The sequence below is a fragment of the Ciconia boyciana genome, chromosome 6 (assembly GCF_034638445.1).
Source record: "Ciconia boyciana chromosome 6, ASM3463844v1, whole genome shotgun sequence".
In the NCBI taxonomy this organism is placed as follows: Eukaryota; Metazoa; Chordata; class Aves; order Ciconiiformes; family Ciconiidae; genus Ciconia; species Ciconia boyciana.
In genome coordinates this window covers 9,809,775-9,833,354 of record NC_132939.1, presented here as the reverse complement: position 1 = coordinate 9,833,354, position 23,580 = coordinate 9,809,775, and the positions used below count along the sequence as shown (strand labels likewise).

The following is a 23,580-nucleotide window of genomic DNA, read 5'->3' as shown; positions in this document are numbered from 1 at the left end:
TTCTAAGCCATGAAATATAATACATTCATTTTAAATGTGATATAGATATGTGCTCATCAGCTATTTGTATTGCCAAACTGCATGAAATGTAGCAATTACAGTTCAAGTAATTACCACTATTCCTGATATCCCTAATGCTGGAATTAAAAATAAAACTGTTCTTTTCAAAATGACCTTATTTCATTATCTTCCCAAAATACGTTTCCTAGCCTTATTTTAAGTAAAGATGCTGAAATCAGGAATGACAAAACCAGTCCATTCCCAATCCCACTGCAGAATTTATCTTCCACGGTCCATATACCAGCATATACCCTAAACTAGACCTGGCTGAACCTCTTTGATGGAGCCATCATTGTGAAATTAAGCGGAAATCAATTTAGCTTTCATTTTGAAATGCATAACTTTTTATATAATGAATGAAATTAAATTTTATGGAGTCTCAAAATATACCCAAAAAGGGGAAATGCACTCTAGAAGTGGACTACTGCACTCCAATTGCAAATGTGAGCAAGTCTGCAGGAAAATCTCCTGAAACGAGTGTAGTATGGCTGCTGGGAGCTCAGCACCAATTGTTTTGTTCTGCAGATCCAACTCTTGTCTGACCACATTGGCTGCTGATACAAATGTAACCTGACTGAATAGGTTTTAACCCGACCATGTATCTTACAGCCTGACTAAATCTGATTTCTCAGGAAAAGTAAAAATTCAACTTTCTCTTACTTTTTGGAATCACAACTATGGAATATTAAAATACTCTCAAGCTTTTTCTGTGCTGTAGCTTCAACCAGCAGTCTTTTCTTTTTTAAATAGCGACTTTCTTCAGCTGTAAAGCATCCCATAATGATGGCCAGCTCAAAACAATGTACAAATTTAGTCTCAGTTTGTCCTTTAGCTGGAACTAAGACTGCATATAAGAAGAATCAAGTGGTGCACAGTATTTGCAACAGCCCCTAATAAAGCATGATTTGCATTTTAGAGGTTTCAATGGGACATTATATGATATCACTGCAGTAGTATTAATTTGCGTTTGTGTTCGTGATATTGCTTGTTTCACTTTTGCAGATCTAGTTGGTAACACCGGATAAATAGATGAGCATACTGGAACCGCAATGGAAATGTCTTTTTTGCATCATTTTTAATACAAATGTCTTTTTCCAACTGGCATGAGCTGCACCCATCTGCAACTAACCTAAGATGAGGAGAAAAGAGTTGTCATATGCATCATGCCTTCCTTCAACTCTCCCTCCAATCTACAGTTTTCAGCAGAAGCAACAGAGCTGAAATCACAATAATCCTGCTGTCTGTAGCATGAAGAAACCAAAGAAAAAAAATATCATTTCAATCCCATGCCAACAGAGAACAAAGCCAGCTAAAAGGGCGAAGGAACAGCATGACTTACGCCCATGCTTTGTAGGCTAAAAACTCCTAACTTTGGGTGGCCCCATTTAAGAGCCATTTAACAGCAGCATTGAGGAGGCAGACTTTTTTCCCTACAGAGACAAATCAGTATTCTGTGACATTTTCTCTTAGAAACAGAAAATCAAACTGGAAAGACATTTTATTTGGAAAAAAAAAATCTTGTCATTGATATGGGTTAGTAAATTTAAGGAAAATATTATTGTTTGAACCCAATCAACAATATCCACAAATAAATTAGAAAGTTCAAAACATCTAAAAGAAAAATAGCAGTGGGAGAAATTTTCTGAAAAAAAAAAAATATCGGAGAATGTCTTTTCTGAATTAGCAGTGGAATGGAGAACTTCTAGTTAAGACCAGGTCTGAACTGCTACCAAAGCCCGGAGCTTCAGCCATTGCCACTCGCAGTAGGTAGGAGCAGCTCAGGCCATGGGTTTGAGAATGAAGTCCTACGGGAGACGTGCTGCTGAGGCCTAGGCAGGATATCCCTTTTCCTCAACTTTATGAAGGAAGCAACTGCCCCGAGTAAAGCCTGCTCAGCCCTAATGGCTCAGTGCCTTACATCACTGCGTAATGTCACCACTACCTATGGGGCAAGAGACAAGCTGCAAAGGAAGCTGATGAGTCCTGAGTAAAACAGAAGAGTAATTGCTGTAACCGGCGGTATCAAGGACAGAGAAGTGCAAAGATCCAACCTGTGAGTTACGACCATTTCAATTCCAAACATCCTTCCACTACATCTAGCAGAAAAACACAGTTAAAACCTCAGAAAGCAAACGGACGTCTTGGATCTGGAGATCAGTCACTCACTTTAGCTCTCTGAGGCAGGTTCATCATGGTGTCTGGTTTGAAGTCGTTCTTGTTCTTTCTGCACAGAACTGCTGTGATGATGATGATGATAACCGTAACCACGGCAATGGGAGCCAGCACCGCTGCAATGATCCACAGGTTGTTCGGGGGGTTCTTCACCACAGCTACAGAAAATCGCAAACCAACATTGGTAAGTTCACTGGACAAACGCAAGACTGAAATTGCTTCCAACAGTCTTCAACTGTCTCCATATAATAGCTAGTATGAAAGGGTTGTTAGTAATCTAGCTATACCTTTGTATTCCTTAAATAAAAAAAAAGAATCAGCAACACTGTTCAATTCACAAATCCCTGGGCTCTCTTCTCTTACTTAGTTATAGCCAGCTGCTAAAGCAGCCATGAACTCCCAAGTCAGATTAGATGCCATGTTAGACATCACTCTAATGGTTCATTTACAGAATAAACAAAAAAGTGAAAGTAATACATCCATAATTATTTTTCCAACACAGAAACAGCTTATAGTAAGGTAGCATGTATATTACATGTAGACACACGGAGTCCATACCTGCTGTCAAAGACTTACTGGCTCAGCAAGAGTAAACCAGGAGAGTTTTTTCAAAAACAATGAAGGTAAGCACGCTAATAGTTATTATTGATATCAATAAGGCAATAGGAAAATGCTCCTCTTGTGCTCTAGAAATACTTTATCATAGTTAAGGTCAAAATGAATCCATCATTTCTGAAGGAGGGGAAATGATGTGCTTGGAAAGAGCTACTTGCAGATATATTAATAATGGCACCAGGAAAAGGGTACATTTCAGAAATGCAGTGATGCCAAAACGCTTTAGCATCCATTTTATTAGATTCCATTTTATCGGAACGTTTAGATTCCATTTTATCAGAATAAAGTCTCTTAGTATGAAACTGCAACTTGTACACACATAGGAGATCCTCCTGTGACACATTCCCAGTTCTCTCATTTCATTTCTTTCTGGAAAAACACCAGATAATCTCCTTATGATGCTGAATTTTGTTCTAGTGAAATATTTTGTGGACTTCACCATGCTATCTCTATTTATTTTCCTATGCCACTGGTTGCTGGCATGACAGGCAATTGAGAGAATACCAGCGTAAAGCAGCCCTTCCCATTTCCTAGGGGACTAGCACTTTCAAATGTCATTGAGCTTATTAGTTGTCAGAGGCACTCAGCATCTTTCAGGATCAGACTTCAAATGCATATCATCTTGTTCAGCAGCAGTTGCAAAAGCCAGCTGAAAGTCTGTCTGAAGCCTGAGCCTATTTTCTTTGCAAATCTACAGTTTTTTGCAAAGCCTGTGTAGTTTGTTGGGTGATGCAGGAATAGCACCATTAGGTACGTATCTTGCGCACAGTGTAACAGTAACTGCATGCTTAAAGACTGTCCAGAAAGCCATGCTGAAGCCTTTCAAGGTTCACTTTTAATGGACTTCCATAATTTTAAATTATTGACCTTGGACATTTAGTTTGGGGATGAAAGGGCTGTGGGGAAGGAAACTGAATCTGAATTTTATCAGATAACAGTAATTATTATTATAGATTGCTGTTGTGGGAGCAGCAAACAATTGTTGAAAAATTATAATTATTCTTTCTAGGGATCGCAGAGGAAACGATGACCTTATGGCTAATAGGACAGACATTTAGGAATCCTGGTTCACATCTTCAATTCAGTTACCAGCTTCCAATGTGACTTTGAGTAAGTCAATCCACGGTTCATTCAACTCAATAAGACTTCGGTCGATTTTGAAGCAAGCCTTTCATTTTGCTATAACACAGTCCCTCACTTATAAAACAGGAACATCCATATTTTTTGTTATTATTCATCTGTCTTGTCTAACCAGACTGTGAGCTCCTGAGGGTAGATGTCTCTTCTTACTGCATTTTGGTACAGAACTTTTAATTCTGCTATAACAGAAATTATAATGAGTAAAAATGAAGTGCACACAAAGTATTTTCTTTGGGAATACAAAGACAGACTACAAATACCATGTCCAAAATGAAAGAAATTGATTTTTTTCTTAATAAGGTATAAAGATAGCTCTATCTCCTACATTTCAAATACTCTAGCTTCAGCATCTCACAGGGTCATAATTTCAATTTCTGTATATTCTCTTCTTACAGTATTCTGTGCATATTTAACTAGTATGAAAATCTACAGATGAATGAGGCTGCCTTATCAGACCATGGAAGTACAAACTTAGATCATGAACAGCAGATGTCATAATTACCTAAATACCCATATAAATCACAAAACTGCACAAAGAGATAGGAAACTACTATGTATTATCTATAGCTGCTTTAGTAAAAATTACATAAAATAAATATTCTCATGGAAAACAAAGTCATTCAGAATTTAAATACTGGACTTTATGGAAGCAGGAATGGACATCCCTGGTTTTACTCCAACTAAACTCAGTAACAGACCATGATCAAATCAAGGACCAGGTACAGTAGATAGTGCATTCTCTGCAAATTATATCATACTTTATTCTTCTAATTCAATCATATGTTTATGGATGATACGTCAATTACTTATTACAGTGGTTCCTTCTTTTCCTATCACCATTACATGTAATTATTTCAATATCACTCCTCCTTCAGGCAGAAATAATGGCAACAGGGAGTCCCATTTTATATGCTGTTTAGCCAGTAAGGAGATCCAGTACAGAAGTCCACTATATAATTTTAATTCCATCTGGATAAAAACCTTGGCAAAGTGGAGACATTCAGTTAGCTAAAGGCATCATTGCATACATTAAGCTGTTATTGCACGAAAAACCCTCCAAGCTCCACCACAGGTTTATAACTATGGGTCAACTATACAGGAATATCCCCCCAAAAATGTTTTTTTAAGAAAACACCTGTGCCCACAATCACTCAGTAACAGATGCAAGTCTTAAAAGAGAAATTCAAAAACAATTTACTTTTCAAGAATGGATTACTTTTTTAGCCACATTATTCTGAATGATGCTACCATATCTTGAATCTGAAAATTGCCCATACACATAAGTAGTTGCGTCCAACTTCACTTTTCTGATTTGTATCTAAACAATATCTTTAACAACCATGTCATGCACTTTACAAAACTCTTGGTGAAAATGATTATTTAAAAAAAAAAATCCCTCTGAGATATAAATAATCTACATTATTTTGAACAAGTCAAAAATAAGGGACATCTTGATAGCCCCCACATTTTACTTTGGGCCAAGTTATTTGAATAGCAATTTAGCCCCAGCAGCCATTAGCCTGTGGTGTCATGGTTTCATTAGCATCAGAATTAATTCTGACTTTACAGTTGCATAAAGTTGTTCAGTTCATAGAAGTGTATGTGTGTAAAGTTAGTCATACAGTAGAGTTTACAGTGATTGGCTAAATAACAGTTGATATATAGCTTTGATGTACTACAATAAAAGATTAGTCTGTATTCCATATGAAAAAAAGCAGCCTGACTTAAGCAGCTGCTCAGAAAGATACAGCTGAAAATTATCTGTGTGATCAATGGAGGCTCCCCACACCTACACTGGTGTTTTCACAAAGAAAGAAAGGAAAAACAAAAAAAAAAAAAAAAGAAAAAAAAAGGACTAAACCAGAGAATTTTTAAAAGAACTCTTACGATCAGCTTGAACTTGAATAACATAACCTAGTGTCAAGGCCATCCTCTGGGAGTCAACAGTACTCAAAATTTTGGCAGCTGCAGTGCCCAGCAAAGGTTTCCCGTTGTATAAAGTATAGTATGTCAGTTCAGCCGGCTCCTTGGGTCCTGGAATACGTTGGATTTTTACCATCTTTCAGGAAAAAAAAAAAAAAAGAAAACGAGAGAAAGTGAAATAAACTCTGTTTGTATTATACCATTGCAAAACCTGCCAGAAGCTACTTGGAGGCAGTGCACAGAGGGAACCTTCAAGACCCCATATAAGGATAAGCTCCATGCAGATATTCCCATAGGATCAGGGCTTCTCCTCTTCATAGTCTAGGCTATTAAAATTAGTGAGGACTGACTGCATTCTTAAAAATTTTTTAAACATAATCCTAAAGTAAAACCCTATACTAAGAAAAGCATGCAGTAAAAAGGAGGAAAGGATCAAATGTTTGGACATTACAGTCCTCTGTAAAGAGGGATTTCTTAAAATCTGTCCTAATATTGAAAAATTATACTTTGCTGGCATATCGCAGTTGAAAAATTCCCTCACATTTTACTTCTATACTAATTATTTTTGATCCCAGGCTGACAATAAAGAGAACCATGCTTTTTCCATTTTATTCTGCAGAACACCAGCAGAATTTTTACATTGTACGTCTATCTTTCCTGAGAGTAGAGGAAGTGTCAAACACCCTCTAATGATGAGAGGAAGGAGTTTTGTGGTTGTTCTCCATTATGTTATGGTCTAAAATGTGTCATGTTTTCATGGAAAATTTTAGGAAGGTTTACACTTTTGGCAAGTAAAACATGTTCCTTCTTTTAAATTCTTTCAGTGGGAAAACACACAGAACTGTGGGCAAACGAGAAAAGTAGTAATTTGTTTTTATGTCTCACAACAAGCAATTCTTGAAAACCATCATGTAATTAAAAAAAAAAGTAACTTGTCATGCAATTTTTGAAGACAGATCCTGTTTGAATCCCCAACAACCAGCATCAGTTGGCTAAATTACTGAGAAAACAAAATAAGATCATTTCAAAAAACCGATTGGGAAATGTTGCTAAATAAGAGAAAGATGATTAATAAATTACTCAGGACCAAAATGTCTATTTCATAATGTGATCTGTGGCCACATGATTTGATTACTAACCCTGTATAAAGACTGTTTCGTATATTTTTTTTTTCCAACAAAAAGAAAAAAGAAGTTGTAGCTTTACTGAGTTACCTAGGAAAGGAATACCTAGGAAACTTTTTTAATTTAAGAACAAACGCCTGGAACTCTTCATTATGCTGAATACGAGACTTTAGGCTAAAATATGTACTTTGTACCAATCCTCATAGCAACCAAAGAGAAAATGTTTATTAACACTGACTAACTAATAACAATTTCTAGAAGATGAGAGGCATGCAAACATGGCTGACTGCAGAAAAAGAAACCCGTCAGTAATGCCATGCATACTGCACTCGCTGCTTTGGTATTCATGAAAAAAGACGGGAAATCTCAACCCAGTTAAACAGTTTTGCACACAAATTGAGGCAGTACACATGCAAACAAAGCCCTTTTTTCAACACATATCTAGGCGCAACCGATGTCGCATTGACCACCTGCACAGTGTAGCTGCCCACAGTAGTGGCACGTTTGAATCGTCTTCCTTGCTGATGGGACATCATAAACAGTGGGGCCAAACGCTGCTCCATTAATCTTGCAAAGCTCTGATTGTTCAGTCCCAGTAATGCAATATCAACCCCTTGAATAACTGTGGGAATGAAGAAAAATCACATATCAGCACATTTTACATGGACAGATTAAGTAACACATGGTCTGCAGGGCAGTTTGGGACAGGGATGTACTACCTAGCTTAGAAGAAAAATGACTGGACACTGTTCCACCCCCTCAGTAATTCCCAATGGGGATATAATGTGCTTCTGTTTCAGCCTCTGCACTGTTGTTCTCAGATAATGTCAACGATGTTTCAGAGAATAAAATCCTCCAAAAACTTTTAGGCCTTCAGTTTACCCAAACGGCTCCAGGAAGCACCTGATCTATGATCTTCAACGTAAAAAGTAAGTGAAAACCTATTCGAGAGCTGTCAGTTTTTATGCTTACTGCCAGATGCTCCTGTTAACTAAATGACAGTTTTTTCGTCCAGCAGTTTTGAAATCTGAAATTAGAATTTTGTACAACTCTGAAACAAAACACTATATGTTTGAGAGCACTGAAAACCAAATAAACGTTTCCTAAGTAAAAATGAATGTAAAATTAAGAGGACACTGAACTTACATAAAGTTCAAATAAATGATATGGTATGCTAATTTAATTCATACAAATGTATGATTTTTCAATATTGTTTAAAAAAATCTTTTGGCACCATCATGATTTTTTTGCAAACAGCATTTCCATTGTAATATCAATGATACTCCATTGCAGTAAGCGCACAAAGGCAAGAAATGGAGTATCAGGTTCATGGGGTCGAGCTGTACCACTCCCTTCAGAGGATCATAATCTCTGCATAAACTTATTGTTTATCTCAAAATTATGAATAGATATAACAGACACCAAACCACACTGGCTTTTGGAAGGAGAGTGTAGAGTTTAATCCATTTCATGTCAGGCTCCTTTTCTCTTGCTCTCCTGAGTATCAAACAATTCCAGCTACAGACACACCGATCAGAAAGGCTTTGGTATCTACTCACTCAGAGATGTCTGGGGGAAAGGGTCTCTTTCTTGCCCAGTTATCACTTCTAAAGTCAAAATGATTGTGAATGAGAATGTGATACCAGTAAAATGACTGTGATAAGACAAGTATTTTGAAGCCTAATAGCATACTCTGCACCTTCTTTTCCACCAACAGAAAGTTATGTGCTTAATGCTTCAGGTGAAAGATGCAAAAATTCCTGGGCCCAGACAGTGTCAGCAAATCGTAACAAACTTCTTCAGTTTAGCAGATCACCTTTTTTTCTGGATTATGTCTACAAGCCTCTTTTGATTTCAGATTTAAATCCAAGTCCCAGGAGAAGAGAAGAAAAAAAAGCCTATTTGTGTTTTTAAACTCTGAGAAGATAATGCTGCTCTCAGAAGTGCTTAAACCAAAGTGGCATAAATTCTGAGGTGAGTGCTGGGCCCAGGAGATGTCTCTGTTTAAGATAACAAATCACAGTTATGCCCTAGAGTAACTTCAAATACATTTGCCCAGTTGAATGCAACAGGCAGGTTCAATGGGCAGCCACTTATTTCTGTGTAAAATTACTGCACCTATGTGTTTATATAATCGAGCACTAAAAAATATTATCTGAAGTGCACGGAGGAGGGAAGGAGGTTAAAAAGTACCTGTTATCACCCAGTAGTCTCTAGTTGACTCTGAGACATCAAGGTTTGGATACTCCAAAGCTTTAAAATAAAAGTTGAAATTATGTCATAATATCCCAACATCCTATACATTATATGTCCCAAAACTATTTGGTTAACCAGACAGTGATAAATAAAATTGAACTATGGCCCAGGAGGAGATCTAGAGGCATAATTTTCAGGGTTACAAGTTCTCTTTCTGTCTGAAAAAGGACATCAAGTGCAAACAGTACTAGCGCTGCCATACAAAGTAGAACATAGATCTATTGCCAAAACACTGGCTGGTACATTGTCTGGGGCAAAGCCCAGGATTGCCCGTTACTAAAAATGATAGGTAACATGCATGTGCCTGTTATATACATTTCTGCTGCTTTCTCCCTGTGAGTAATCCCCTGGGGAAAACAAGAGGAGATTCTATGGTGATTCTGTGATTTAATCCTTACTTAACCCAGACCACAATTTTAACCTAAAATAATATTAAACTTAACAAGGATCAGATTCCATGCAGTTCCACATGAATTACAAACGAGACTAATGAAACTGTGAACACACCTTAAAGTGCGGTACTCTCACTCTCTCGCTCTGCACCATTTAAGGTGTTACTACCATATGTGCTTATATGTGAGAGAAACTAATGTTTGCCATTTTGATGCCTTTTGTTAGCTTTTCCATCTCCAAAGTGCGTTAGGCTGTAAAGGTCAATATGCTGCTAATTCATTATACAGCTCAGCATTTTTTCAATAGATTTATGTAACGTGGAAAGCATTAACACTTGGAACTTAATTCAGAAAATATCCATGCCTTGCATGCTGATACACTGCTACTGAGTTACCCTGATTTTTAAACTCCAAAGTGGCTTGAAATAGTAAACATTGCAAAGCATCTGACTATGCACAGTAACTGCTTTTGAGGAGGGATTTCACGGCATGTCCTGAGCTGCGCATTTCCACAGCAGACTGCGAAGGCTCTGGAGGAGCCGCCAGAGTCTACTGGGAAATAACACACTCTGAGAACAGCAGCAGTATTTATTTGGTAAACTGAAACAACTGCACTGCCACATGAATAAGCATCAAACACTTTTCAAAGTAAACATTTCATCGGACACTCGATCAGTCTGAAGCCATAAACACTATGTGCGCATTAAGTTCATGAGTTTACAGTATACCTGCTGCACTGGGAATAAAACCAAGAACTCCAAAATGAAATATAAGCCATTCATTGTTAAAGGAGCACTAGCTAAAGACTTTATCGGGCCAGTTCACCATGTGCGTGGATCAGCAGAGAACTGCAATACCACACAAGACTATTACTGTGTGACAAATGGCTTTTCACAGCTCCTGACTACCAAGCATATGCCTGTATTGCCTTTGTGAGAAGCACCATAGTCCTTTTCCTATGCAACAGGCCTATTTTGGAGGCCAAACACTTGAACCGATCGCAGCCATCATCAAAAGTTCCTTGGGCTTTCTCCTAGTGCTCCTGGATGGCGTGTGAAGACAAGTCCTGCACGCAGGGCACTCTTCGGACAGGCTCACCCGCCAGCCACAAAAAGGAAGGAGCTGTCTCATGATGAATGGTCTACATCCCTTCCTAGGTCCCCAAGCACATCCGTTGTCAACAGCCTCCCTCCACCTCCCCTTGTCTGTGGAAAGACTTGATGAAAATGCAAGCCTACCCGGAGACGTGTCTCTTACCCTGTGTTGGAAAGTCTGATTCAAAAGTGCACCGACGCAGTGCAATAACTCATCATGGGACAGTTTCACCTGTTTGTTTGCAAATATCTGATTTAGATAGGTGGTGCCTCAAGAATAATGTATGCTCCTCCTTTTTCAAGAATTTGCACAATCACCGGAGTTAGCTGTGATTCCTGACTGCCTCGCACCGGAGAGTGCCCACTTACCCCACAGACAGCAGAGTGCTCGTTGTGCAAGTAACTGATGAAGAACTGTACAAGATAATTACTCTGCTGTTGGGCTGTTTGAAAATAAAATGGACTGACAAAAAAGGTAACTTGTGTTTTCCCCAGTGCTCACTTTCCAGCAGCCTGGTTCTGCTTTTTCTTAGAATCAGAAAATGAACAAGCACCTTAATAATTTTACCTAAAGCTACAAATCCACTCAGTTCAGTGTTCTCATCATAAAGACATATTTGGCTCTATCCTTATGTGCCCGATTATTTCCATACTTGCGAAATGAAAAATTACAAACTACTCCATCCCTTAGCCTTAAGTGAGTTTGATAGCTACCAGAAGCCTAACCAGATCTTTACTGGTATTTGAGCGCAGTATTTCAATTTTAACAAGCATCTCGTGAAGATTTACACACAGTGAGATCAGGTGAAATCTGCCTTTCCTTAACCAGAGTCCATTACCATGCACCGAAGTACGCAGCACGTCCCTCTCACTTCCAGTGAACACTGATCTCCTCCAGTGAACGGATAACCCAGCTCTACAGTGAGCTTAATTTCACATACCAAGTTTAACAAGCAGATTAAACAGAAATCCCCATAATCAAATGTCTTGTCCCTTTATTCATTTTAGAGAAATTAGCAAGCAGAGTCAGAGAGCATATATGCCGCACAGGCTGCCCAGACACACAACTTTCTCTCGCTCTCTGTACCTCTGACTCTTCATAATAATGAAAGGCAAGCAAATTATTGATGCTAAAGTGCTTAGACCACATTTTAAACTGAGGATGAAGTTCAGCAAATACACCAACAACTTTTTAAACAGAGAAGCGTAGATAATGCTCATCCACTATCCAAACACACACTCAAAGCGTGCTACCAAGCCCCTGCAACTGGAGCAAGCACTGGGGGCTGAGTCTTACACAGCAGTAAAGGGCTATGCTGAAGATGAACTTTGTGCTGCGCTAAGTTTTCCTGAAATGGAGAATTGGGGAAATTCTGTGGTTTGTTTTACATAAAACTACAAATTTATTTTGTTTGGAACCTGGCACAGGCATTTTTTTTATTAATGACAGCATACATGTGTTTTTCTTAATTATCTGCCACTGTTTCTAGCAGCCGAAGTAAACACTGAACCCAGAACATCTCCCCACCTAACCCCCCCCTCTATTTTTTTTGTTTTAAAAAAAAAAGTTTAAAAAGCAGTCAGCAAAAACACCTACAATCTGTGAGCTTGACGACAAAGCTTATAGTGCTTGCAAAGCAAAAGCCCAATGCTGGCTAATCTTAAGGAGCTGTGTGCTGGGAAGCGCATACTTACATTCTGCAATGGTGAGAGGCGGGTAGGTTAGATAGAAACCCACCAGCTCAGCTGACAGCTGATTAAGAAGGTTGCTGGAAATAGTGCCATTTAGAGTTGTGCTTTGATTGTTCACTACATAAAACAGAGTGACAGCTTGGGAGACATTGGAGGTGTTCAAAATCTGAAACAGAGGTAAAGAAATAATGTGTAGCTGTGTTGCAGCTCAGCTGGAAAAAAGAAAAGGAAAAAGCCAACAAAAAAAACCCCAAAACCACTGCAAACAAACTGGGAAGAAGTTAACTTGAACAATGGGTTAGGTACAGCTCACTCAACATGATAGTGTAAAGCAGATCGTGATACTTTAATTGCTACTTTAGCACATGCAGAGTTGCTGGAGGACAGCAGCAGGCAGAAAAGGTGCAGTCAGGACTGAAAATAGTTTTCCCTGTTTTTTACCAGGAGATGTAAGATGAGGGAGAGGATGCTTATCAGAAAAAAACTGTTCAGTATTTGATGCAGAAGAATTAGGCCTGTATGTCTTGCTCTTTTTGCTGCCTTCCTAATGCAGTTATCTAGACATATACCTTTTGCACATGAAATAAAGGGATATCATGTCTCTTCTGTTCCTAGCATCATACGATTACCAGCTCTCCTCCCCACTTTAGCCAGTGACATAGCCAGTGACTATGCCAGTCTCTTCCTGAGCCCAAATCTGATGACTGCATTTAAGGACCAATTCTATTTAGTGCCTACTGGATCGATCCTCAAACACCAGTTTTATGTAGGAAGCAGAGAGGCAAAGGCAGGGCAGGAATGGAAAAAACATGTTTTCTCAGAACACTCATGCCCCAGGACAAGAGGGCTGTTTTTCGGCTACTGATACTGTAGAGGTAGGGCAAACAGCATTCATTAATGTTATTTAAATACCCCATTTTTATGATTTGGATCACTAAGTAAAAACATTAAACATGGTATAATAAAGCCTCAGAAGAAGAATTCGAGGTCAGACCAAAGGTCTGCCTAGCCAACATCGACTTAAAAATGGCCAGGAGCAGATGGTTGGAGAATGACCACAGGGCAAGAAGAAACGACTCTCTTCCACAGTGTAAGGTTAGCCCACAGCTATGTTCTGAGCCATAAATTATATGCTTGGGTTTAAAAAGGGTTGATGACTTTTTATTCTATATGTTTGGCCAATTGCTTTTTGTAACTTCCATACTTTTTCTCCATTTACATCTGGCCATCTTCAAGACCTTATTACCCACTATGTGAGAGGATTTTTCTTTTTATTTAAACCTGAGTAGTTCTGTTATGGGAAACTCTAAATGATCACTCCTGATTGACACCACTCATGGTTGGAGAACCATGACCAATTTAATTTCTCCTTGCATGGAAGTCGTTACATGCCTTTTACCCATGTTGCTGCCGTTCTCTCTACTCTTGCAGTGCCACAACACCTTTTCTGAATCTGCTCCAGAACTGTTCCTCAGTTTGTAATTAATCTAAAACCCTCGTACTATATTCTGTTGCACTGACTTAGTCCTTTGCATGGTACTGGAATAATTTCAGAAAAAATTACAACAAAGATCACAACCTTGAGCCTCTTACTTCCCAGTTTATATCTTGCCTCCAAGACCTCCATCCTATCACTTCCTAAGTTGGCAATACCCACAAAACCCACAACTATCACCTTCTTCTAGGGCTCTTTACAAAATTGACTCAGCACTTTTCAAGATCTACAACTTCTTCTGTGAGCAAATTAGCCACCAAGAAGGTCCCCTCAGCATCATAGGTCCAGCTAATGAAAAGCTTGATAATCACTTTACCTACTGTAGTAGGTCATCTCTTGCCATGCACTTTTCTGCCTCTCTGAGCTCCTCCAATTTGAACACAAGCTTACAAGAGACAGTACCAAAGTAACTAAGCAGAGCTCTGATGACCAATTTCCTCTCTCTGGTAAGCTACATGCACACTATTCTGAGGAGCGCAAGTCCATACACAGAGTTTTATCACGTCAAATACATATCATATATCACCCAGAGGATAATTTATTTATTCCTGAAGTATGGCGCAGAGCATAAGGGTGTTGGCCCACTAAACATAAGAAGTTCTGCAAAAATCAGGCCCTTAATAGTGAATTTGGGTCTGTGAGTGTGGAAATGGAATGCACACAAAAAAAGAAATATTTCCATTAGCTTAGATCTTACAAACAGCTATGCATGACACTATACCTGAATAGCCTCACTAAGAACAACTGATATGTCAGAATAACATATTCAGTAAAAATATACATTTGGAAGAATATTTTTATGTATTTATTTTTATTAGAATTCCACTTAAATTATTTAACTGCAGACAGTAAAATTCAAATTAATGAAAATAACAGTAACAGTCTTCTATAAATCATGCATTTTTAAGTTTTCCTGCAATAAATAAAACAATTGTTTCAGATGAAAGCATAAACTTACTTTAATAGTGACTAACAAAGACATTATGTTGAAATACAAGCATATACATAGGAAAGATTAACCCAGAGTCTGGCAACAGGCACAGGCAAAGCACACAACGTTGTACCTGAACTGTTAAGTTGTTGCTGGTGTTTAAGACCTTTCTTTCAGCATCCTGAAACGCTCTCTGTAACCGTTGCTCCATGGTCTGAACAAATTTGCATGACTGTATATTGTCTGTTTGACCCACAAACTGCAGCTCTGGAAAAGGAACAACGTATTTGTATGTGGACAAATTATTCCTGGTTGCATAATTCCTGTAATGTCTGACAGCAAGATGACCTATTTACAAATTAAGCAGGTGAAAATAATGCCACATAAGATCAGTTTATGTCATTCAAGCACTGCACTAAACTAGCCTTAATTAAGACAAAATGTAAGAACTAAATTGCATTATTAGAGCTGATACTTTCCACAAACAAATGGAGATTGTTTCTGCAGTGATATATAAGATGGTAAGACCAGTTCACTGTACAAATACTTACTCAGAGCCAGGCAGTAAGTGAAATCATTCTAAAATGCAAGTTATACTCTTAAATCTTGCAGGTCATTTGCTCTTGCAAGATATAATCAATCATAATATTGATTCCCATGCTGTTTGTGCTAGGAAAAATATACTTAACTGGGTAATTGCAATAGGTATGTGTATATAGACACGTAAGCACACACATAAAGACATCTTTTCACAACTGAATACGTTGTTTTACAGCACTCTCTGCCCTCTCGTAGCTTATACTGTTCTGCTGCACTGCAACTGCTCTGCGCTGATGCTTGCTACAGGACAGAGGGGTTACACAGCGACCCTGGGTCAGACAGCTGGGACCTACGTCAAATCCAATGGGTCCAGCCAGAGCAACATATACATACATCATATAGTCATGTTTCTCATCTGATCGTCCTCAAAAGAAATGCACAGGTTACTGCACAACCCGCCGATTAAAGTCCATCTTAATCAAACACCAAGTCTTAGTCAAGCATATTGGCGTGACTCGTCCCTAACGCGATGCCACTTCATTTCACAGCAGAGCACCGCGCAGGACAGGGACGTACACGCCAGCTGTCCTGCTTGCGCCAGGAACATCAACACGTGAAACCAAAGCAGAGCTTGTCCTGCTGCTGTGCCGGAGAGCAGGGGCTGAGGCAGGACAGCAAAGGGGAGGAGAAGCGTCATCCTTATGCACTGAACCGTTATCACACACGCACAGCCCTGGGCGCGGGCAGGCAGGAGCTCGCTCACCTGTTTTCAGCTGGAAATGGTACGCAGGAAGGGGCATCCACGGCAAGGCCAGGGCTGCCACGGACTGGAGATGTGGTACATGCTGCTTTATGTCTGCTGTGGCGTTGCTAATGCCGTACGCGAGAAGCCTTTCAATTACAGCAGCTGGCATAAAAACCAGTCTGCCTCGTGTAACGTAGTAACCAACTGTTACGTTATTTGATTGCTCCAGGATTTCAACCTAAAAACACACAGGGAAACATTTTTTATTATTATTTTATTTGCAGTTCAACCACTATTTGATGGGACTTCTCGTCCTGAATATAGCTCCCTTGCAGGGTTTTTATCCTGTAATCCTCTATAAACCCTACAGGATCAGTTAGTGTCATATCAGACATAATATTAGCAGAACTGCTCAGGGAGCTTTAGACCCAGCCCATACAAAACGTGCTCTGAATTGAAGCAGTGCAGTATTGCTATCAGAGCTCATGTACCTCTAATTTAGACTGGAGCTTCACTCATGTATATATACTGCGACATTTTACTTATGAATGTAAAAATACAGAGAATCCAGAGAACATCCAGCTCCTACTTCATACCTGAAGTTCACTGACTTTGTGCATGTGTCTGTCATTGCAGGTTTGGAGACAAATTTTTGAAAGACAAGTTTCCAATATATGATTCTTCAACCTCAACTGTCTCTTCTATACTATTTTTCCTATACTGTCCCAGATGGTTAAGCCATCACCTATATGATTAGAAATGACAAACCACAAGAATGAACACACTGTGAGCCAAAACATGAGTTGAGTTTTACCTCGCAATTCTGTATTTTCCAAAAAGTTTAAACCCTGGAACTGGTCCTCCACACTAAGTTTTAGCTGGTTTCCTCCATTAGAAAAAGGCAGCTTCTCTCAGGTTTACAAGAAGGTGGGGGAATAAGTCTGAGAGTTTTCATTGCTGCTGCTGAGACTCAGGAACATACGATTCCCCAACCAACTAACATCATCCAAACTTGAAGCAATGGAGCATGGGGACAAATTACTTTTATAAAAAGCAAAATTACTTTTTTTCCTTCACAGTGGCTTGGTGAGTATAACTCATAACAAACAGCCTTGGACTCAGCACAAACCCCTGCCTAAGCGCACAGAAACCTGCGTCACAGAGAAGCGTGCCCCAGCGATCCACCTAAGTCTGTGGATCACACAGCAATGCAGAGCTTTGTGCAATGTAGCTGCAAAGTGATGAACACATCTCTTTAATTTATTTTCAATAAAATGTACTTTCTCCCTGCTCGGGATTTTCATCCCTGTGGAATTGCACTTGTCAGGTGCTGGGTTTTTCAAAGCAGGGAGCGGACTGACAGCAGTGACACCCCATTTACCAGCCCTGCTCTTGCAATTGATCCACGCTGAGCACAGCAGCACTTGGCTGACGGTGAACCAGAGTCATTCCTGAGCTGCAAGGGGAGGAGGAAACTGATCTCAGTAGGCGTTTCCCAGAACTTTCCAAAAAGAAAGTTGCATTTCTCCCTTCTACTTCATCAAATAAAATGGCGAAAGCTTTAGAGCGGTCCTTATATTTTTAAAGCCCGGAGTGGGTGACACCTATGCCTGCTTTCCATAGGAAAAGCTTGGTGCTCCCCTCCAAGAGGCTTCCTGCATCCAGAGACGCCACTGGAGCTGCAGCCAGCTGGGATTCTCTTGGTGGGAGAGCTGTTTCGGTGAGATCATGCAGGCAAGCCAAGCATGCTTACCTGAGCGCTGACATTTTGGTTGAAAGCTTGTCTCAGCACTTGGTTGAGTCCTTTTCTCACACTCTCCTTGAAGGGATTGCTGATCAGCATCCTCCTTGTGTTCAGAAACAGAACTGTGGAACAAAAAAAGCCATGTGTTGGTTTGAGACATTACCATGCTACTGTTTGCTTTTTTTAGTTGTTTTATGTTGTGCTAGCTGCATGGAGACCATCAAAGCAGCTAGGATTTGCAGAAGCTCCAATGGGAGCAAGAACTGCAGGGACTCAGCAGCATCCCCGAGTTCCCTATTCATCCCATGGCAATAGCCCATTGTTTCCAAAGTGAGGTCTAACTAATGCAATTTCTTTAGCAACAACAAGTCTTTGCCATGCTGCCATTCTGAGGGAGGTATGATGCCACTCGATTGCCTGCAGATAGACTGGTGCAGCATTGCCAGGGGGCTGAGCCGGTGCTGCACAGGCAGGCCTACGTAAACAGCGTGTGCTTCATACCTTTGGGGCCAGAGTTAAATAAACAAAGAAATCTGTTACTCCACCACTACAATTATTTCAATTTAGGAAGCATCTGTATACTTTCTTTATTAACATCATGACTAGCTTTTTCTTTTTCTCTTATAATTTGCAGAAAGATTTTTATAGCTGCACTTAAGTACTTTCAATCATATACTGTATACAAGCTACTTCTATCTTTAGAAATAGTTGTCGTACTCATCATAATACCGATGTAGATATTTAGCAGCTACTAACACCCGTTAGGTCTAAAAGCTGCTTATTTCATTGTCCCCAGTATCATTCAGTTCTATACAAGGTCATAAACCCTTTTATGTAGCTATTCTTCTTTGCTGAGATCTCCAAGGTACACACATCTTCTCGTGCTCCACCATGCTACCATAAGGAGTCCATACAAAGCCTGGGCAAGGGACCTCTCCAGGCCCCTTTAGTTCAGCTTACAGCTAAGGAAAAGCTGTCTGTAAAAAAACAGCTAGAGCCAGAAGTAGTACCGTTCACATAGAAAGCTCAAAATCCTCCCCTTTTGAAGCGTACAACTCTAAATGCTAAACGTTATTTTCAAATGAATGTTTAATGATAGAATTAGGTGTTCGTATAAAAACAGAATTAGGTATTCATATGTAAACAGAGCCAAAGACTGAGGCAGGTTACTGCACTCTCTTCTTCAGTGACACAGACGCCTTACTGCAAAGCACAGACCAAACCACCGTGTCATACGGGGTTGTCCCTCTGCATAGGTGGTTCTGCTAGATCCCTGCAGTGACCCACTGAACTTCAGAGCACCTGATCTCACTACTTCATTTGACACATTCTTTGTAAAATCCAAGCTACAAATAAAGCCAATGCCATCCCTATACTAGCAACCCCGCTTTTATCTGTCTGGTTTGTCAGTGCAGCAGCGTCGTCCCCAGATTAATCACTAGTGCCCCCACATTCTTTGACACTTGAGTGTATTTCCCACTCATCAGCGGTTGCCCCTCATTGACAAGCGAGGTCCTTTCTGCAAATTCAGTGGCCCCACATACCTGTTTTAACCATCAGGTTCCTGGAGAGCCGGCAATCCAGGGGAGGAGCTGCTGTCATGTTAGCGAAAGCGGCTGCTGCCGTGGTTTCGGGAGGAGCAGAGGTGTTTTCCACTGGAGTAGGGGGAAGCCTAGTTGTTTTCGCTGATGCTGTAATAGATGTCAAAGCTGCTGTAATTGTCAGTGGATATGGAGTTGACGTTTTGGTGATTTCTGAGCTTGGGAGCTTCTGGGTGTCAGTTACTGTTGTTTCTATCTGCCTTGGTACATGTGCTGTGGGTGCAAGTGTGGCAGCTGTGGCCGTGCTGCTTTTAGGGGTTATGAGCATAGCTGTCATGTCCACAGGTGATGCAGTTGTGTTTCTTGTTGCAAAAGGAAAATCTGTATGTGTTCCTACTGAGCTTAGACCCGATGCCAGTCTTGTGGCAGTGTTATTTTTTGTTAGTGTCAGTATCGGTGTGCTTAAAGCCATCACAGATGGCAAAGGTGTGTTTTCAGTGCCTAGAGAAAAGAAGGAAGAAGCTGTCACTGGTGAAGCTGGAGATGATTTTCTTGTTAGTGGTTTTGCTTCTGAAGTTCCTACTGTAGGTATTGCACCAGAAGATACTCCAGATAACACTGTAATGACAGAATGGGTAAAGTTGGTTGTTGACAAAAAAGGAGAAGTTAGTGGTGTTGGTGATGCATGGAGAGAAGTTATGATGACTGACTGCAGAGCACTGGTGGTAGGGGTTTGCAATGGGATGCCCTTGGTAGCTTTATTAGACATATTACTGGGAACTAGACTATGTCTTGTAGCACTTGTGTCCCACTCCTCCACACTAAATGTAGCTGGATTTTTATCAGCTGTAACCAAATAACCAGAGGACTCTAACTGGTCATCTGCAAATTCTGGCAGATTTCCAGAACCAATGTCTTCTTCTGTAATAAAACTATGCAAGAGAGTTGAGCTAGAAGGCTTGGTTATGGGGAAGGAAGACTCGGTTGGCAGTACGCTGTGGATGGCACTGCTTTCATAGCTGGCCAAAAAAGTCAAGTTGTCAGTGAGCTGAAAAGCCAACACTGGTGTTGCGCCTAAGGTTTTTGTCAGTAAAGTAATCTTTCCAGCATCAGTTGTTTGTGATTCTAGAGAGCTAGGGAAAGCACCTGTATCATTAACAGGAGGCACATGTAAACGGAGAGGTGCTTCATAGTGTATACTGATATTAACGTCTCCAACAGTGAAGAAATTAGCAACGTTTTCAACTGTGCTTCCATGCTTTTTTTGCAGGGGGTCAGGCACTGTCAAAGCAGTAGCAAAGGATGAATACTGAACAGGAGATGTTTTCAGTGCAAATGCATCTACATCAAGTTCTGGAAAACTATTTGACTTTGTTCCAGCGAAGGGTAAACTTGAAGTGTTTTTGCTAGAGTTTGCATATGTATAGTTTGCTGAAGGGGTGGAGAACAGTGACTGCTTATTTGTATTTGTTTTCTTTTGCAGACTTGAAACTACTGAGTATGGCACATGGTACTCAGTTTCCAACAGAGAAGTACTTGGAGGAACTTCTCTTATTGCCATTTTGATGGAAGTTTTTACCAAAGGAATACTAATGCCAGCTGAAGACAACAATGCTGTATTGGTCCACGTAGAAGCCAAAGTTGTGACTTCAGGAGAGCCGACAGGATCTAAATTGCTTTCAGAGTCCGCACTCGAAATCCCAGAAAAGCTGGAGCTGTGGCTCTCCATCACCGTTGTCACGGAAACCAGTGATGGCCGCGTACCCCACGCTGGAGGCACAACAGAGGCGAGATGCTTTCTACCAACTGAACGTGAAGTCTGACCAGAGGTGAAGTGATTTAAAGCTCTTGGAGGTGAATATTCTGCACGTGGGGTCACAACAGCGGGTACTCTCATATTTCTGTCTTCATTTGCAGTTATGTCTGGACTCTCTGCAGCACCAGGTGGGAGATGTGCAGTCACAAAGATACTAGTAGCAGATGTATTTGTGATAGCAGGTTCAGGTTTTGTAAGGCCTGTAGTGGAAGTAATTAACAGCACTGCAGCTAGATCGGGACTAGTCATGTCTGTTTCCAAAACAGTGCCTACTATCTTTGATCCTTTGGGGAGTTTACTGGTTTGGATATCCAGAGAAGCTTTGGAAAGCTGAGACCCATAACGCAGAATACTATCAGTATTAAAGTTCGTGGACATCTTTGCTGTCACCCTTCTTGTGAAAGGCTGTTGAGCTGTTCTTGCCACAGGAAAGCCATAAGAAGTTGAGAGAGTACGTGCAGAAGCAGTTGGCAATCGCATGCCGTTTGCCTGATAAGCTCCATCAGTCAGGTCTTCTGCAAAAGTCTGATTCAGAGCCACCACCGAGTGCTGCGAGGAAACAGTCAAAGGGATTTGCAAAGTATCCTCATCAGCTGCTGCTGCACTGGGACTGTTTGTGCGTGCTATCCTAGTAAAGGTGTAATTTGTCTCAGTTAGCAAGGGAGACCTTGTGCTTGTTGAAGAGGAGTGCGTTGCATTTCTAAAGAGAAAATCTGTTTCACTTCTAAATGCTTGTATTGGCAGCGCTGCATTGCGAGCGTGCTTTGCATCTGGAATAAGTGATTTTGGCAATGAAAGGGAAGACGTGCTCTCTGTTTTGCTGGAGACCTCAGCCAGGCTCTCGGAAGCTGATGACATGAAAGGTGCACTGGTAGAGCTTGTAGTGCAATTAGTCAGTGCTGTGGAAGACTGAGGATGACTTATTTGGGGTATTAGATGTGGAGTACCCACAGGATGGAAGACTGATGTAGGAACCTCTGCTTTATCCTGAAAAACTGGTGATGACAGAGGAGTGATATCACTGTTTCTGTCAGTCAACGCTGCCTTAAATGGCTGACTGTTTGGTTTTACTCCAGTAGAAGATACATTATACATACTCTCATTAGGAAACTGTGACAGGCTTCTGGAAGTTACTGACAGGGAAGACTGATATGTTTTTGACACAGGAATATCAGAGTATACAGACAAAAAAGAGGTCCTTTCTAAAGGAGACTCTTTTCCCACTATTTCTGTGAAATGCACTGTTGTCGATCCAAAGAGATTGAAAGGCATGGTACCCGTAAACAACTTGGGACCCTTTCTGTGATTCACCATACTGGAAGGTACTACAGTGACCGTGCTTAGAAGACTATTTCTGCTTTCACTAACCTGCAAGCTGGCTGAATCTGTGTTGAAGAAACCTTCAGGATCTGCAGACAAAGGCACTTTGATGGGCAGTACAGCTGGTTTAGAAAAGTTAATGGTATGAGGTGACTGATTTACCAATGAGGAGAATGATGGTGATGGAACAGCAGCAAGCATGCCTGATCCTGATGTGCTTTCTTTTGAAATGGAGAGTGTTTCTAATGGTATTAGCTGAAATGGCACAGCTGTACTCAAATGTGTCACTGATGGTGTAGTGGACAATGTGGCAAACATACCAAGTTGAGGCAAACCTGATACAGCAGCTGTTTCATCTGCGTCTTGAGATGATGACCTCAGAGGCAACTCAGCTGAAACCTCAGCAGGTTCCTGGGATGCACTGTTTCCACTGCCTTGATAAAGGGTGGGTGACAGATGAGTTTGATCCGAAGTCCTGGTACGTGTGCCAGTCAGTGTTGTTTTTATCATCTGAAGCAAGTTTGCATTCTCCAGAGTCTGTCCCATAGAAATATCAGCTACCGAGGAAGTCTTAGTTTCTGTGGAAGGCCGTGTTGGTGACAGTATAGATCTCCAATTAGGAAAAGATCCTATAGAAGGAGCAACGTTGATATGTTGTTGCCCGATACCTGTAAAATACTAAGTAAAATTAGTATATTCTTCCCCAAAAGGAAGAGGAGTTGTTGTCTTGTTGCAACAAATCACAACACAAAATGCATTATGTTTAGTAAAATTAGTGAAAGTTTTTTGTATTTAAAGGGCATAAAAATTCAGAGAAAGTTAAAAAAAAAAAGAAAAACACAAAAAACAGTGAAAGGTACAATGTGACAGAATATAAAGCCGTGAAGTCGTTTCATCTGACAGAAGAACAAGGAAAGCTTCCTAAACCATACTATTTCAAAATACTACTTTTAACTAGGACGGTTCAACATACTAAAAGA

General features: G+C 40.3%; 1 protein-coding gene across 1 annotated transcript in view; it reads right to left on the bottom strand.

Moving 5' to 3' along the window:
- Positions 1 to 23,580, bottom strand: part of KIAA1549L (KIAA1549 like) — a 137,899-nt gene that overhangs the window by 48,196 nt on the left and 66,123 nt on the right. The window contains exons 2-11 of the mRNA XM_072864043.1: positions 22,921 to 23,268; positions 19,468 to 20,082; positions 17,933 to 18,045; positions 16,198 to 16,417; positions 15,028 to 15,161; positions 12,472 to 12,634; positions 9,228 to 9,287; positions 7,505 to 7,656; positions 5,875 to 6,046; positions 2,227 to 2,390 (exon numbers count right to left, since the gene is read on the bottom strand). Of these exons, the coding sequence (XP_072720144.1) occupies positions 2,227 to 2,390; positions 5,875 to 6,046; positions 7,505 to 7,656; positions 9,228 to 9,287; positions 12,472 to 12,634; positions 15,028 to 15,161; positions 16,198 to 16,417; positions 17,933 to 18,045; positions 19,468 to 20,082; positions 22,921 to 23,268 (2,141 nt within the window). The remainder of the gene's footprint in view (positions 1 to 2,226; positions 2,391 to 5,874; positions 6,047 to 7,504; positions 7,657 to 9,227; positions 9,288 to 12,471; positions 12,635 to 15,027; positions 15,162 to 16,197; positions 16,418 to 17,932; positions 18,046 to 19,467; positions 20,083 to 22,920; positions 23,269 to 23,580) is intronic.